This window comes from Oryctolagus cuniculus, chromosome 6 (assembly GCF_964237555.1).
Source record: "Oryctolagus cuniculus chromosome 6, mOryCun1.1, whole genome shotgun sequence".
NCBI classification, from domain to species: Eukaryota; Metazoa; Chordata; class Mammalia; order Lagomorpha; family Leporidae; genus Oryctolagus; species Oryctolagus cuniculus.
Genome location: NC_091437.1, coordinates 40,749,080 through 40,765,408, shown reverse-complemented (window position 1 = coordinate 40,765,408; position 16,329 = coordinate 40,749,080). Strand labels below are relative to the sequence as shown.

The 16,329-nt window shown below is 41.0% G+C and overlaps 1 protein-coding gene across 2 annotated transcripts in view; it reads right to left on the bottom strand.

The window, feature by feature from the left end:
• Positions 1-280: 280 nt before the first annotated feature.
• Positions 281-16,329, bottom strand: part of GRIA1 (glutamate ionotropic receptor AMPA type subunit 1) — a 321,742-nt gene continuing 305,693 nt past the window's right edge. Inside the window, exons 15-16 of one of the 2 annotated variants that reach the window (XM_002710325.5) lie at positions 10,238-10,372; positions 281-2,719 (exon numbers count right to left, since the gene is read on the bottom strand). In XM_002710325.5, the coding sequence (XP_002710371.1) occupies positions 2,519-2,719; positions 10,238-10,372 (336 nt within the window). In that variant the 3' untranslated portion in view covers positions 281-2,518. The remainder of the gene's footprint in view (positions 2,720-10,237; positions 10,373-16,329) is intronic. The other variant, XM_002710324.5, reaches the window with a different exon arrangement.

Genomic DNA, 16,329 nt, shown 5'->3' with positions numbered 1-16,329 from the left:
ATATTTAGTGTTTGATCAAGCAAGAATCCTTTCACACATCTGCCAAGAAAGTTAAAACAAATATAGATGTTAAATAAAAGGCCCAGGTACCAAAGAGCAAAATTTAATGAAAGCCAGAACTGTTAAGTATGGATTCCTGTTGAGAAAAATGTCAATCTCTTTCAGAGTTTTCCCAATGCTCTATTTTTTAAGAAAAGTGTAGTAAAAATACATAATACAAGTTAACTTTTTCTTGCTTTTGTTTTTTCCATTCATCCCTCTATTGATGAAAAATATCTTCTTTTGGAGTTTTGGACCCCCACATGGCACAGACCCTCGTTTCCAGGACAGTCTCTCCCTATCAGAGTATGTTACTGGTGGGCTCAGCAGCTGGAGAGGCATCTTAACCAGGCCAAAGGTCTTTGAAGCATGTTGATGGTAGAGGGTTATTTCCAACTCTTCTGGAGTGCAGACAGCTTAATGGAGAGTCCTGTCAGATTCTATGGTGGTAGGCTAAGGGCTGAGAATAACCTGGTGTGAGGGTAGCGGGTCTGGTAGGGCATCAGTTGGCAGTAGTAAAAAGTGATGATCCACCTGGAGGGTTCTGCTTTCACGTACCATGCCCATATTGAAACTTGAGAAACTGAACACTTGAGTTGGAAGGGTTGTAGTTTGGAAAGGTTCTTTCTATGGTGATGAAAAGAAAATGGGAGAGACAAAGAGATGGTGGGTGTCCACTGAGAATTCACAGATGAAGCCAATCATGCTGCACCTACCACCAGGTAGGCTCCAAAACCTTGAATTTGTCAATTGCTAATGATGACCACTAGCAGAGAAGACTGGAAAGAAGTAGGGGGTAAAGGGACAAGCCAGAGATGGTTATCAATAAGAGCTAATGACACATGGCACACACTGAATCATGCACCTAAGAGAATGGCTGCTGGACAGCTGGAAGCCAATTGCACCAAGAATGAGAGTTGGGATCTCCAAGAAAGCTATGGGCCAGGAACTCCCACTTCTAACCAAAGTTGCCACCTGCCTGGGCTTCTCTCTGTGAACCTTTTGCTTCTCCAATCTGGCTTTAGTTCAGTTTTGCAGTCACAAATATGGGCTTATTGATTCTGGTCATTGGAATACAATGTCTTCATTCTACCTTAGCCATGGGGAAAGTTAGCTTCTTAGGTTCAGAAGTTGGGATCAGGGATCTTAAGGTCCTCCAGTGTCATTATCACCAGAATCTGTCTCCCTATCATTCTTCAAATATTTCAGCCTTGGTTATGTTTCTTTCTAAAGATGATAGAATGTTGTCTGGCCACATGCTGAAATAACACTCAATATTAACGTGAAAACTCAAGTTCTCAGCATAACCTAAACTTCATATTTAGTCTCTCAAACCTAGGGCAGGGCACCGTGGAAAGCTCTATTGCATGTGGGCTTTGATAAGGCTTCCTCTTCCAAAATTCTTCCATCACTTTTGTTTGTTGCACTGAGCTTGCATAGCATTTCCCCCCATGTCAGAGGCTCCACAAAGAAAGAGTCTATTCCACATGGGGGTTCTTGCTCAGATGTCAAGCAAAGGAAAAGTAAGAATCATGGGGGCTTTCTCCCTGGCTGTCCACTCTTCCCAAGGCTCTTCTTAGTTCAGCAGGTTAATTGCCCTTTAGCCACCAGAGTGCCTTTGAGCCTGAGAATAGCAGAAGGACATAATTCTCAGGGCTGAGGTTGACTCTGTGAAGAAATACACCGTACCACCTGTGGCCTATGGAATGACTCTTACGCTTTAAGATTTTCTGAGCAGCAGTACCTTCATCAGTCCTCCTCTGCTCATCTGCCATTTTCCTCTCCACCACACTGACTCTGAATTGCTTTTAGCAGGTGTTCTTTGCTACGTTAGTGTTTAGGCGGTGCCTTATCAGAGGAAGGTAGCCTTTTCCTCCAACAGTGTCTCCATCCAAGGCTTGGGGCCAAAGAGTGGAGGTAACATGGAGAGCTCCCATGGCAAATTAGTTTCAAGGTTACTTTTTTTCCTTTTGCTTGCTTGTAAGGTGGAATGAATCTTGAATTTCCAATATGACAACTGAAGAGGGATAGGGGAGGGAATTGGAAATTAGAAATCAGGAGAAAGAAGGGGCTAACAGAACTGCAACCCATGGATATTAGTAAGAAAAAAAAAATTCACACACTAAGACACATTAACACCTGAATTGAAAGAAAACAGTCCAGTTTCCTCATTAGTGTTCCAGTGACTCCATTTGCAGAGGCACAGGCTTCATTAGACAGGGTTATTCTCCCCTTATTGCAGTACAGGGTACTTAGCATCCTCACCTAGCAAATGGAAAAGAGTGAGAGAACATCAAAAAAGAAAAGGGACAGCAAAACCATTTTCATTTTTTCAGGAAAATCTGTTGAATCATCCTCCTTGTGGTTGTGGTGGTTGGTGGCGGTTGTTTCATTTTGTTGTTGTTTTTGGCACTGAAGGGTTTGGGATGGGGCTGGGGGAGCCCGAGCCTGCTCCCCAAGGGGTCTCCATCTGCTCCAGTTACAATCCCGTAGCTCCTAAGGGCATCCCTGAACTGTGGCTCATGCAGGGAATTGATTGCATGGACTTAGGGAAGTCATGGCTGACCACCCGGCCGTTCTCTCCACTGCCGCTGCCGCTGGCTCCTGCCCCGCTGTTTCGTGGTAGAGTGGATGTCCGTATGGCTTCGTTGATGGATTGCTGTGGGATCAAACAGAAACCCTTTTCAGGAGGACGAGGGGTTCTTCCCCGGGTCCTTGGCAATGATTGATGAGAATGCATCATAAGATTGGCCTTAGAAATATATCCCCAACTCACCATTCCTATTATAGAAGGAACTTCTTTCCTATTCCTAATGCCCAACTTGTCTTCCTATGATCTCACAACAGTGTTTCATGATTCTGGACACATCTGATACCCTCTGGGCCTCTGGTTCAATGTTTACTGAGGTTTATTAGGTTGAACTCTGTGATCCTTTCTAGTTCTTAAATATTGTGATTCCAAAAGGTAGAATGTTTTCTTGGTATTAATGATAATGATAAATATAGCAACACAACCAAGTTGAAAAGTTCCTGGGAATGGGTTTTGGGAAACTTGGATTCCAGTTCTCGTCCTGACAGTTACTTCTGTCACCTTCTGCATATCCCCTTATTTTCCTAGATCTTTTGAATCTCCACATCTATAAAAAGTGATTGTTTATGCACCTATGAGCTTTTCGTAGCAATAATGGTGTTGCTACGTGAAAAGCGCTTTGACATGTTAAATGAAATAAGGGATATGTTATTGTAGGGTTAAAGTAAAATTACCTCTGATTCAATTCAGGAAAAGGGCTTTCCTACCTCTGGCAGTAGAAGTTAAGGGGATGCAAGAGACATTTAGATACAACAATGTGCAAAGGGAAATACAAAATGAAAACATGAGGAATTAATGGTTACTTATTTCTAAAGGAATAATGAAAAGAACATCTTATTTGTATGTATGGGAAATAGATTTGAAAGCCTATCCTTCATCTACTGAAGAAATGAGAACACATTTCAAGGATCATTATTTGTATGTCAACTGCTTCCCATTAGTATGTATAACCTTTATGGCAAATTGGTGCATCAGATGAGTGCCATTAAATCCATTTCTATTGTGTTGGAATTCTGTATCTGAAAAGTTTACAAGGGTCATCTCAATCAGATGAGTTGAGTGGAGTATTCAAGACCACAGACTAGGTCTAGAACCATATCCTGTAAGATAAGAATTCTGTTCAGAGTTCCTTTGGAGAAAGAAACTGTAATGTGAAATCTAAACCCTTGCCTTTTCCTGCTCATCTTTAATTTCCACTGAGAGCTAATCATAATTTTTTTTAAGGTAAGGTTCAGTTTCTTGGTTGTAAGCAACATGAAGGAGGATTGTTTGAATTGGTAGCTTTCTTTCATTCTTCCTCGTTCTTCAAGGTTGAGTCTGTTTTACCTCCTCCCTGAAGTCTTCCTAGACTGCTCTAACCTACTATAAGTGCTGGCCCTTCTCAGCTGGTACTCATCAGTTATTCATTCTCTTAGAATGTCCTCAGTTACATACATCTTTCTTCTTTAAGAGAGCTAATTGTGTTGTGGAGGGGAACGGCCATGTCTTTTGGATCCTCAAGTCTTCCTGAGGTGTATAGTATGTAGTATGATGCTCAATAGATGTCCTTAAATTTGCCTAAGAAAAATGAACCACTTAAGATCCTTATCAAAAAGTCTGTGGTTTTGTCCCTCACACATTGCCATCATTTTAGTGATCTGAGAAGTTAACTCCGGCCAGCAAGAGATCAATGAGGGCAGTTTTGGTCTAATTTTTAATTTTTGTGCTATCCTTTTATGACTGGCAATCCTGACAGTGTTTTAAGTGTTCTCTCATTTTCAAATCCATGATTCAGACAGATTTCCCTATTTGATGCTCCACCTACACTGGCTCTGTCTGCCTCACACCCCGGGACTTGGTTTAACCATTTATGCTCTCCCATGGCTGTGTTCCACTGAAGAGGAAGTAAGACCTGGATTGCAATATTTCAAATCAAAGATCAAATAAATGCCACCATGATGGTTCATGGGGGAAGTATAAAATGAAAAAAATAAGAGATTAATGGTTACTTAGTATCTTAAGAAATAATAAAAGTAAAATAACATCTTTGTCTCTATGGGAAATAGATTGGAATGCCAATCCTTCATGATTCTTCTCTGTGACATCTCTTAAATAAAAAAGTCTAAATCTCACAGTATCATCTTGGACTCTTTTTTTCCCCAGAGACTCACATATTCCCATAACATTCTATTGAAATTGGTAGTACTTTATGAATTTATCTCAAAGGACAAGATTGATGGCACAGTCAACATTGGTGCATACTGAAGTCTGAGATAACTTAGCTCATGTAATTAGTATCGGTTTTCAAGGAAGCTGAGGGCTTCTCAGGGGTCAGTGATTCCAAATTCTAGATTCTTTATGGAATCTCAAGAAGAAACATGAACAGAGTCAAACCTATGGAGTGGAAAGTGATGCTAAAAATCAATTATATCAGTAGTTGTCAAGCTTGGTTGCACATTGGGATCACCCAGGGAGTTTTGGGGAGCAAAACCTTGATGCCTGGCCATATGCTCAGAGATGCTGAATTAAGAGGTATGATATGTGGCATGGACTTCTTTTTTAAAAGCTCCCTAGGTGATTCTAAAATGCTGGCAAGTTTTAATGACAGTGATCTTGTTTATCCTGTTTACAGAGAAACAGATGAGTTCTGACTGGCTTGTTTAGGACAACAGTTATTTGGGACCTAGTGATAGAGCAGATGACTGTCTAAATATGGATCTTCCTGCCTGCTCTAGCTAAGCTGTCATAAACTGATGTTGCTCTGCTGCTGCCTTTCGGAAATATGGTTCTCTCTTGTCCCTCCTAGACATACCACACATTATTAAAGTTAATCCAACAACTGCAAGTTGTTGGTTTTTTGTTGTTTTGAAACTGATACTCCAGGAGAAAAGGGTGAATAAAAAGTTCAACCTTAAAGCTCCCAAATTGGCTCTTCAGAGACTCATTTCTCTAAGAGTGATTATATCCTACCCTCTCAACCACTTGCTTGTCTAAGAGGTGTGCTCCCAGATTCTGCACGTCAAAAAATGCCCTAAAAAAAGGTCATATCTCAGTAGTGATCTCTTCTAGGCACATGTGAAGAACCTAAGTGACCACTTGCTGTGAAGGACCTTCCCCTTTTTTAAAGGAGAGTTTCAACTGCTTGTTAATCCCAGAGAGACGTGCAAGCCTTCAATTGCTATTGCTTTAACACATCCTGTGTTAGCATAACCACATATAATTTTGAAAGGTCAGTAGCTCTCCTGGGGGTGCGAAGGACAGGGGATTATTTCCTTTGGAATCAAGGTAGTGAATAATAAAGAATAATAATAAAGTTGTCCTTAATATCAGCTAAGGACACAGGTTCCAGTCTGTTTTCCCTGGCAGAGGGGAGGGGCAGGGGATTTGAGACTACATTCAGTTTGGAATGTGTTTTAGATGATGTGTTTTTCTACAGTATGACAAATTATCACATATTTTGGGTTGCCTGAAATCCCTCTTTGAGTTCCCCACTCTCACATGCTATTCTTTCCCTTCAGTCTTTCTGTGTTCCAGATTCCCTGGCCTTCTTCCCTCTTTGAAAGCGAATGCTAGTCTTTGGGTTTCTGACACTTGTGCATCTTTTGCTGGCAACTCTGTTCCCTTGGTTAATTATTCATTGCTGCAAGTCTGTTAAACATCACTTTCTCAGGGAAGCTATCCTGAACACTCAAGTCCTCATTTTCCCATCAGAACAGGCTTCTGTTCGATACTTGGCAGTATGAGGCATTTTTCTTCACAACACTCATCAGACAGTTAAGCATTTGATTATTTTCTGTCTTCCCTATCAACCTCCCAGCTTCCTGAGAAGAGAAACTGTGTTTATTTTGTTTGACTTCATCCTAGGTATCAAGAATGGCTTAGCATATAGTGGTGTTCAGAGTGTCTTTGTGGAAGGGACACCAGTAGGGCACCTTTCCACCATCACTGCAATACTTGTTTATGTGTCCTGCTCACTGACACATCAAAGGAGAAAGGGACCCAACAATGTACAGCAAAGAATTAAACCATAGTCAGTTACAACAACTAGATCTAGAAAACCTAGGAAGAGAGATCCCTTCTTTTTGGTTTTGTGACTATCACTGGCACAAGAGAGAGAACTGAAGAAAAAGCTTGGCTAGGACCAAGATCTTGGACTTTGTAGAGGCTATGTTGGAGGCTAGAGGTCTAATTCCTGTTCCTCTGGCCCATAGCTTGTATGATTGTTCTAGAACAAGCTACTTGGTTTCTCTGGACCTCTATTATTTTATCTGTAGGACTGCAAGGATAACATACTACAGAGTTAATTAAAATGTATAGAGAACATTGATTTCGGTATCTGTGAGGTTGGAGGTTATATGACTGAAAAGAACCAACAGCTTTTGGAGAAGAAAAATAATAGACTCATAAAAGCATAGAATTATTGAAAAGCTGAAAAGTATGAGGGGCAAGTGGAATACTTCTCACTTTGCTCTTTTGGATAATAGAAGAATTGGTGGAGTTTCAAAATTAAGGCCGAGTTGATTAATAAGGAAAGTATCTTTTTTGTAGTTAGAAGATTGAAAATTATATTAGGAATCTCAATGAATTGGGCAGAAGTCATGTCAGTCATGGAAGATTGCTATGGAGGACCTTGAATTAATGATTCCAAGAAACTGCTATTGGTTTCTGAGAAATCGAATATATTCATTGAGAAGGAAGGTAAGAGTCTCCCTCAACAAGCTAAGCCATGAATCAGTAGCATCTTTTAAGACTTCTCTTAATCTCAATATTGTGACTTCAGTGGTAGAAGTCAACACAATCCCAATTTTAAGATGATCTCAGTCTTTCGCAACCCTTATACTTCTACCCAATTCTGGTCATAATTAGTAGTAGTCACTGTCATTTCAGAGGAAGGGTTGGATTTCCAGAAAATTTCTGATTCTATCATATTTTATGAACATTAACAGATTGGGCCATAATTACCTTGGCTGGTATTGTTTGTACTTCCCAGAGGAGGTGGTTTTTGATGATGGTATTTGCTTAACCTAAGAGCAGTTTCCTTCAGTGTTCTGCCTCATCCTTCAACAGATTTTATCCTTTGGATAAAATTCCATGTTAATTTTACTAATACTTTCCCCAGGTGTGTGGGTATCTTGAAAAAAAATTAGATCCAACCTCTTAGAGAACTAACAATCTATATAGTTTTGAAAACCCAACACATGTAAGTAAGGGCAGTAAAGGCAAAGTTTTAAGGAAGATGTAGCTGGCCACTACTTATAATAATAACAAGTATTATCATAAATTATAATTATTATTTATTGAAGGATTATTGTGGCACATTTTGCCAATCCCCTTTATCCATTATTTCATAAAACCCTCACAATAACTTTATGAAATATATACTGCCACTGTCTGTATCTTACAGAAAATGAAGCTCAGGGACTCATTAAAACTTGTTTGTGATAACACAGTTAACAAATGGAGTGATGGAATTAGGCCCATTTGTTTCTAGAGCTAGTTCTCTAGACCACTACAATGTTCTGTTTCCTAGGACAGTGGTGAGAAGAGCTCCTGTGATCTGTACTGGGACAAATCTGGGTTTCTTTTTTGAGTCATGGTCTGTGAGGAAGTTCTGGGGGATTTTAAGGTTGTAGCTCACCCAACCCTTGTCATCTTCTTTGGCACTGGGTAGCCTTTCCTTACTTTGGAGGCTAAGATAGAGTCTTTAATTGTATGTTTTTGGATTTAGCAGGCAAAGAAAGCTTTGTGCAAGTTCTAAGCATCCTTGCTATGTCCAGCCATACTCTTTGGACATCTACCCTGGATTTAGGGTGTAGAGCTTATGCATTTTCTGTGGTTTGCTTTTTCCGGGAAGATCTAAGGGGTTGGTGAGATGATCAGGGTTGGGACTGAGGTGTTCTTAGGTTCCCTGGGAAAATGCAATCAAGTTGTCTTCCCTTAGTTGTTCCTTATTATATCTTGGAGAATTTGCGTTTTAAATGAGCTCTATGGGACTGAAGACAGAGGAAGAGACTGGCCTGCATAAAGGTACCTGGCTGGGAAGCAAGGGGTGAAAATATGCAGCATGGAGTATGTGAGGAGAGCCTGGGGTAGTGGGATGGAGAAGTTAGGCTGGAAGTTAGGTGGAAATACTGAATGCCAGGACAGAAGGCTCCCCTCTCCACAGAGTTTCCCAACAGGGAGTGAATGTCTAGAGATGTCTTCTTTGAGGGTGACCTTGAAGGTGTGTATAGGACTGGTAGTCCAAGACAGGGAGAGGCTTGGGAGCAAGCTACATGATGATCAAGTTTAGGAGCAATTGTCTGTTGAAAAGTGGGCTTATTAGGGAACATTCTTTTTTTTTTTTTTTTTTTTTTTTTTTTCAATTTGACAGGTAGAGTTAGACAGAGAGAGAGACAGAGAGAAAGGTCTGGGAACATTCTAGTAGGTAAGCTGTACCATTGGATTTTGTTATTCTGATTAAGCTAAGATAGCAGAGGAGGCTAGTATCCCAATGCTGGTACATTGCCTGGTGAGTGTACATCTACCCCTTTCTTGGTCTAAATCCCATTTTCCCTTAATTTTTGCCTCTTATCAAAATACTTTTAAAAATTCCCCTTCAACTAAATTCTTATCTATTCCATAGGTTTACTCACTGAGTAATTTTTTCTGTTTCTATTCTTTGTTGAAATCAAAGATTTTCTCAAGGTCACAGGCTATTCCTCAGTTTCTTTGCTTTCTCATTATGCTTTGCTCATGGGATTGTTCACATGATTAACATCTATAAATGCTTTCTTTCTGATAAAATATGTGAAGCCTTGAAGGCAGTTTAATCTAAACTCCTTTTAGAGACATGAATCAGTATCCTTGTCAAGACTTATTCATTCTTTACTTGTATATCTTAAAACAAAGGGAGTTTGGTATTTATTGGAAAAGTCCATCCAATCTTTAGAAAGCTTGTAAAAAGAGTGGACTTCTCAAATTATGTCAATATTTATTCTATATCACTTAATAATCATTAGTTCTTATTGTGTATACTTTGAAGCCCATAGAGTTGGTCTGTTTTCTTTCCCACCTGGAAAGCATTTATATTTTCACAGATACCTACTAAATTATCCATAATCCTTCTCTTTTCTCAGTGCCTTCAGCTTTATTTGATGTGGTTTGTGGCCATCCAACTAGTATGTCTACCTTTTTCTGTGCATGATCCTCTTTGCCAATGTATATCTTTCAATGTAGATGTTGAAAAAAACTCAATTAACAGAGCATGGTAAGATCAGAATAGGGCAGAGAGAAGACATTTCTTCCCTATTTTGAAGTTGACCCAACTTCAGGGTGATTAAGCTTTATAGCAATCACTCCTGCCTCGGTCCTGATTGTCCGTCCAGACCCCTAACCTTTAATCTTGTTGATCCATCTTTGGCTGACACAGTTGTTTTATAGGATTTTATATTTGCCCTAATACGCACTCAGTCTTCCTTTCATGTCTGTCTCATTCCTTGTCTTCTTCCTCATAATAGCTTTTTGCTTCATGTCTTGAGCTTCTCTGAACTGCCTGTCACTCCCCACCCTTTGTAGCAAAGTGACTCTCAGGAAACCCAGTTATATCACCAAACAGGTTAGGAAAAAGGCCAGGGGAGACGATGCCACCTTCATCCGCTTGGACTCGCTACGGGATTTGTAGCAGAACTCGATTAAGGCAACCAGCATGGCTAGTCCAAGTCCTCCAATCAGGATGTAGAACACGCCTGCCACATTGCTGAGGCTGAGGGCACTTGTCTTGTCCTAGGAATAGGAGAAGGGAAAGGAGGGGGAGGTGGAGAGAGCAAAGTGAGTCAATGAGGCCAAACACTATCCAAGCAACAATGTATTTACACACATACACTCAACCCCTCACCCTCTTTACCATTCTTGATAATTTGGAAGGATTTTTATTTTACTACCTGAATGTTAAACATTCCCAAGGGGGAACAAAAAAAGTATGTGTGTTTTCTAAGCATCCCTGGTTATGTTGAATTTATAATGATGTTTTTCCCCTCATCAATACTATTTCTAGGGTAGGAGAAATTCAAATTCAGAGAAGCTTCTACTAAAACCTGCATCTTTGAGCATTTCCTTTTCTTTCAGAAAACTGTGTGCCTTTTTCAGCTCTGTGTCTGCCCCCATCCCTTCCATTGCTTAGCCACACATGATCTCACTCATTATTTTTGTCTCTCAGTATTTTCTGAGAAGTGCTTAAAATGAACTTGCCCCTAGATATGCATTTGATTTTAATTTAATAAGACAGTTATTGTACACACAATAAAGAGCAACTGATATATAACTGTAACATAACACTCTGAGTCCCAGTTTTGGGGCTGGGGAACTAGGGGGCTTACAGAAGTAAGAAGTCATTGAGATAGAAAAATGACTCTGTTAAATCTTACTAATTATGTTTAATTGGTATTATTTTTCTTTTGGAGATGCCTTCTAAATACCATGGGAAGATGCAAATAGCTAAATTTAGAAATCTCTGTTGCTGCAGTAAAGGATCTTGTATTGGCATTAGATGAGCTGGGTGAAGGAAGAGTGTGCTTAATTCTTAGAATTCTGGGGAAAACTATACACGTGCAGTAGTAGGTGGAAAGGGCTCACTTTATGGAGTCTGAGGAAGGCCATTGGTCTGGTGAAACCTTGGGTTCAAATGAGTGAGTGAGGGACAACTCTTTCTCACATGGTGAGACCTACCAAGCAAACTGATCATCCTGGTAGGTGGTAATGGCTCAGGAAGAGGTGGCACTGTTCGATTAAAGTCTTAACAGAGGCACACTAGCATCTTTAAATCTTGGGAGAATATGCAACCCCAGATGTCATGGTTGTCTTAATACCTTTGTTTATATTGTCTGTTCAAGTACAACAAGTGTCTCATTGCATTAAAATGAAATGCATGCCTCAGCTGACATAGGTACATGCCATCATTGGCTTATTGGTGGCACTGGATAAGATGTAGCTTTTACATTTTCCGTGTGTCCCGTTCAGGTGGGATATAGGTGAGCCACACAAAGGGTAGACTCTGTGCCCCTAGAGACTCTCTGACATCTGCCTATTAGAATCTGGACATGTAGAAAGGAATCTCTTATTGACCAAGTCATTGACATTTGCCCTAGTTCTACTTGGTGCATTGTACAGGATTCAGCAAGGCTGAGCTTAGGGACTGCAGCTGGCAAATCGCAGCATGCTTTCCCTCCCCAGAAGCAGCCTTGGCCAGTATAGCCGTAGGATTATCTAAAGCACACTCCCTTGGTGGCTTTCTGAATTGCTAAAGCAGATGGCTCTTGAATATAGGTTATACTTGGCAAGACAGAGTCTGGGTTTGGAAGCAGTGGAAATGATTTATTCAAAGAGGCAAATCTTTCCTGCTCTGGTACAATGGCCTGATAAGGGAAATGTGCAAAAAATGAATTCAGTTTGATTCAAGAGTAGGCTGAACAAATAAATTCCCACTTTACATGATTTCCAGATCACACTAAATGTCTCCCTCTTTGTTGTTTAGAAGGTATATTATTCTTTCTCTGGGGAATAATTCTTTAGAGTCCTTGGACTATTTATGGTTAATAAAATTTCCTATAAAACTCCCCTGTTTGGACAGAGTAGAGTGGAATGGAGGGTATATCTTAATGTGTTATCAGCTCACACCTTAGCAAAGAGTGGTTAACAGTGATGCTTAGAGGGTGTTGATATGAACCAGGATCCAGGTAAGGTGGACAAGAAGACTGGAGGCTGCTAACTTCACCGGCTGATAGCTGAAGTGCCCCATGACACCTTGGTGACGAGGGCTGTTTTCTTTATGGTCTTTCTCATGTTGACTTTGGTTGTGTAAGACCTTCAAGGGCAAGGGTGTGGTGGGCAACTTTTGTTCTGTTGCCATATTCAAAAGACCCTAAGAAGGCATTTGCTTCCCTGGCTGTAGAAAGTGAAGTGTCTGTTCCTGGTATATCTGGAGAAAAAGCTCTTTGTATGGGAATAGAGATGAGGAGTATATTCTATATAACTGTGGAAAGAGGAGGATTCAGTGATGGAATGTCTGATTATGTCTGAGATAGAGAGCATACCATGCTTCTGAAGGGAGTCTCTAGTAGGGATTTAGTGTGTGTGTGTGTGTGTGTGTATGTGTGTGTGTGAATACTCCCTACACAAACAAGAAAGACAGCTAGATGGTATGGAAACTGCCATCTCCTGCCGGACACATGGTGTGACTGATCTTTAATTTTGCTGACACAATTCTGTAGTAGCAGAGATCAGGGAAGACCTCTGGAAATGAGAGGGAACCTGGGTCCTCTGCCACCAATGTCTGCTGTAACACAACCATCTCAATTTGGCTTTGGTAACAGTGTGGAATAAAAGGCTGATGTTGTAGCCTTAGTCCAGATAAAGGAGAAGATTACAATTAGATAAGGTTGTAGGATTGCTATTAGTGTGCCATTTAGATTTTTGATAGCATCAAGTTTATATCTTTCTAAGGAGGTCTGAGGCCATGGCTTTTTGTATAGTTGTTTCTGGCTTTCTTTGACTCAATTTTCTGGAATATAATGCGGCATCCTGGGGCAGGGGAATAATTCACTTTTATTTAGAGACCAGTGTTCTGATTCCTCCTCTGGCCTCAGGTGACTTTTGCACAAACAGCTGGGCTTATTCTTCCTAGCCCAGCTCCAAGCTTCTCAGTTTTCAGGAAAAGGGAAGAGATGGAGTTTGAATCTTCTGAGCACCCTTCTGGGTACCCCATTCTCCTCCCATCCCATAGCAGCTGTGCTCCCCAAAAGCCAGGCAGCTTGTTAGTGGGAGTGAAAAAGTCACAACTCATCTCCCACCAGGAGAGGAGAAAGAGTGATGGTACTCAGAAGAGTGACAGGTGAAAAGAAAAAATAAAATTCCCAGCTTTCAGAATCGTTGGGTTTGTTGCTATGGTGAAAAGGCCCCCTTCATCTGTTCTCCTCAACCTGTTATCTTGATTTGCTGCCTCCCTCATGTGGAAGGAGATACCCCCCCATATTTCTTCTTGCTATTCCCACATATTGGGGGGTCTTTCCCAGATTATCTCTGTGTTTCTGAGCCAACATTATTTTCAAGAATGTTCAGCTTCCACGATTTGGCTGGTTCCAATCTTCTGAGGAGAGTTGAGCCAGATCCGAAGCAGAGAATCTTGAAGGTTTCTTTATACCAGAAATAGAAAGCTCTAGGGCCTTTGGCCATAAGAAATGTCCCTCCCACTGAGAGTGGTGCTGCCTATCACCTAAGGCCTGCTAAATCTGGACCAAGCTTCCATGTTTCCAAAGCTTCCATTATTTATAACCTTCTTGGTGAGAGTGTGAGCTCCATAAAACAAGGGATGCAGTGTTTGTTCCTTATTACATGCCAGTGGAATTCCACAAATTTTCTGATACATTTTCAGCTGGATTTTCTGGGACTGTCTGCAAATCTTCCACCTGTGGAATCTGTCACTGGGCTTTGCCCTTTAGGGCTACACAGAAAAGTCAAATGCATCTTCCACCTCTTAGCCTTTCTGCTACAGCAGACTTTCTTGTGTGCTTTTCTAAATCATGAGTTTTCAGCATAAGAAATATTTTGTTTCAAGATTGAGTATTTCCTTATAGTGGAAGCTGAATGGCTGGCTAGGCTCACTCACTAGCAGGGACCAAATTGGGAAAGCTATGGGGAGATGGATTTAATTCAGCTCATGGAAGAGCTTTCAAATAAATAGACCTGTGCAGAAGTGAATGGCATTGCAGTAGGTAGGAGCTAGCTTCTCAATGTGAATGCATTCAGGAAGAAGCTGAGAAGGTCATCTAAAGGAGTTGAGTACTGGACACAAAGTTGGAATAAGTAACTTTAGATACTTGTCCTACCCCAAGAGATCTGGAGCATCTAAGAAGTTCCTAGAGGGCCTGGGATCATGCCTTTAATAAATTCTCTCTTGAGACTAAACCGTTTAGAGGATACAAAAAAGGAACTTGTGTTAATTGGCAACTTCTGCTGTTCCACTTCCAATCTAGGCCAGTTCCCTAGCCTGCATATTTTCCCGAAGAGTAGCACAGGATGAGAGTTGGCCCATTGTACTAATAATTGGCAAGGCAAATCCTGTGCAAGTGATGGTGTGGGGGTGGCTCTTCTCAGCAGTGTGTGCTCAGGGACCGGCTGCTGTACAATGCACCACAGAACATCCTGACTCAAAACAACATCACAGCAGAGAACTCAAGGAGATGATGTGGGTCATAGGGGGAAACCCATGTGCTAGCCGAGACCGAGGCCTTTTCCAAAGTGGAAGGAATTTTCCAGAAACAGAAGCACCAGTCTGAGGGTTATGTGAGTGTCCTCATGGGGAACCTTCCCTGTGAGTTGAGTGTCTGCTTGGACTATCCATTGGAGAGCAAGGGACCTGTGTATCAGGAAAATCAAGATTGCTATCTCCAGAGGTACTTCTGGCTCATGGCCTGGGAGTACAAGTATTAACAAGGAAGAAATCTTTGTTTCTATCTAGTCCTGTCTCCCAGACCAGTGATTGGAGATATAGCAGGTGTGGCTTAGGGGCTTTGTGTAAGATCCAGTGTATTTCAGTATTCAGTCTCTTATTGGGTAACTACCATGTATTGGACATCTTATCTTGAATCACATATAACTCTGGAAATTCACCTTGAAGTCATGGGTTCTTTCTAGGCTGTGGCCTGCTCTGCCTTACAGGGATCAAGAACTCTGACTCTGAGCTGAATTCTAGCTGGAGCCAGAAGCCTCTGAAGTTTGGAAGAGATGGAATGACTTCTGGATCTTTGTCTCAAGGGGCTTCTTTCCCCCAACATATCCCTTTGACAGTGGAATTTTGTGGGTGGGTGGGGAGTGAATTTCTTTAGTGAATGACCATTAAGTGGGAAGGGGAGGGATCGAGGCAAACAGAGTATAACTGTGTGAATTCCAGGTCCTTACAAGTGGCCAATGCACTTTACCTGTGAGCAAGCAGGGATTGGGGCTTACACACAGTGCAAGGGCACAGTTGGCAATTTGCAGTCCTTTTGCCTTCCAAAGCCTTTGCTTGAGGGTAGGAGTGAAAAGGAGAGTATATCCAGAGTGCACGAATAAGTACCCTGGGGTGGTAGGGAATATGGCCTAGTAAAACCAGGCAGGGCTGGGAGGCAAGAAACCCGAAGTGAGTTCTTGCTCAGGTTTGCCATGGAGTCATAGGGAATCTTGGGTAAATCATGGAGTATTGCCCTTCTCCTGGTGGACTGGGAATGGTATTGGATAGTAAATAGAACCAAATGATGTTGGCCACAAAGTGAGGGCATTCTACCCTTTTCAATTTTCTTCCAACCTTTCTGATTAAGCCATCCAGAAATTCTCAGTGTAGTGCTGATTTGTCTTCAACATTTCTCTATCACTTGTTCCTCTCCTTTTTTTTTTTTTTTTTTTTTTGAGAGTGAGCAGGTCTAAGTTGTAACAATAGCTATTTATTTTTTGGTCACTATATTTATTCTTTGCAAGAAATACCATTTTGCTATTTGCAATAGAAGTGCTGCTACATTTGTATAAACCAAATTAAAGTAATAACAGGTAGTAGATTTAAAGGAACATATGACACAAAAATAACATAGGTCGTATGTGATGTTTAATGTTTTGCCAAGGTGGGATTAAATACTCTTTACATTCACTTTTAATCCTAAGCCTGTGATTTGTGATAGAGACATTGCCTTTAGATTATGAGACCTCTTCCTTCA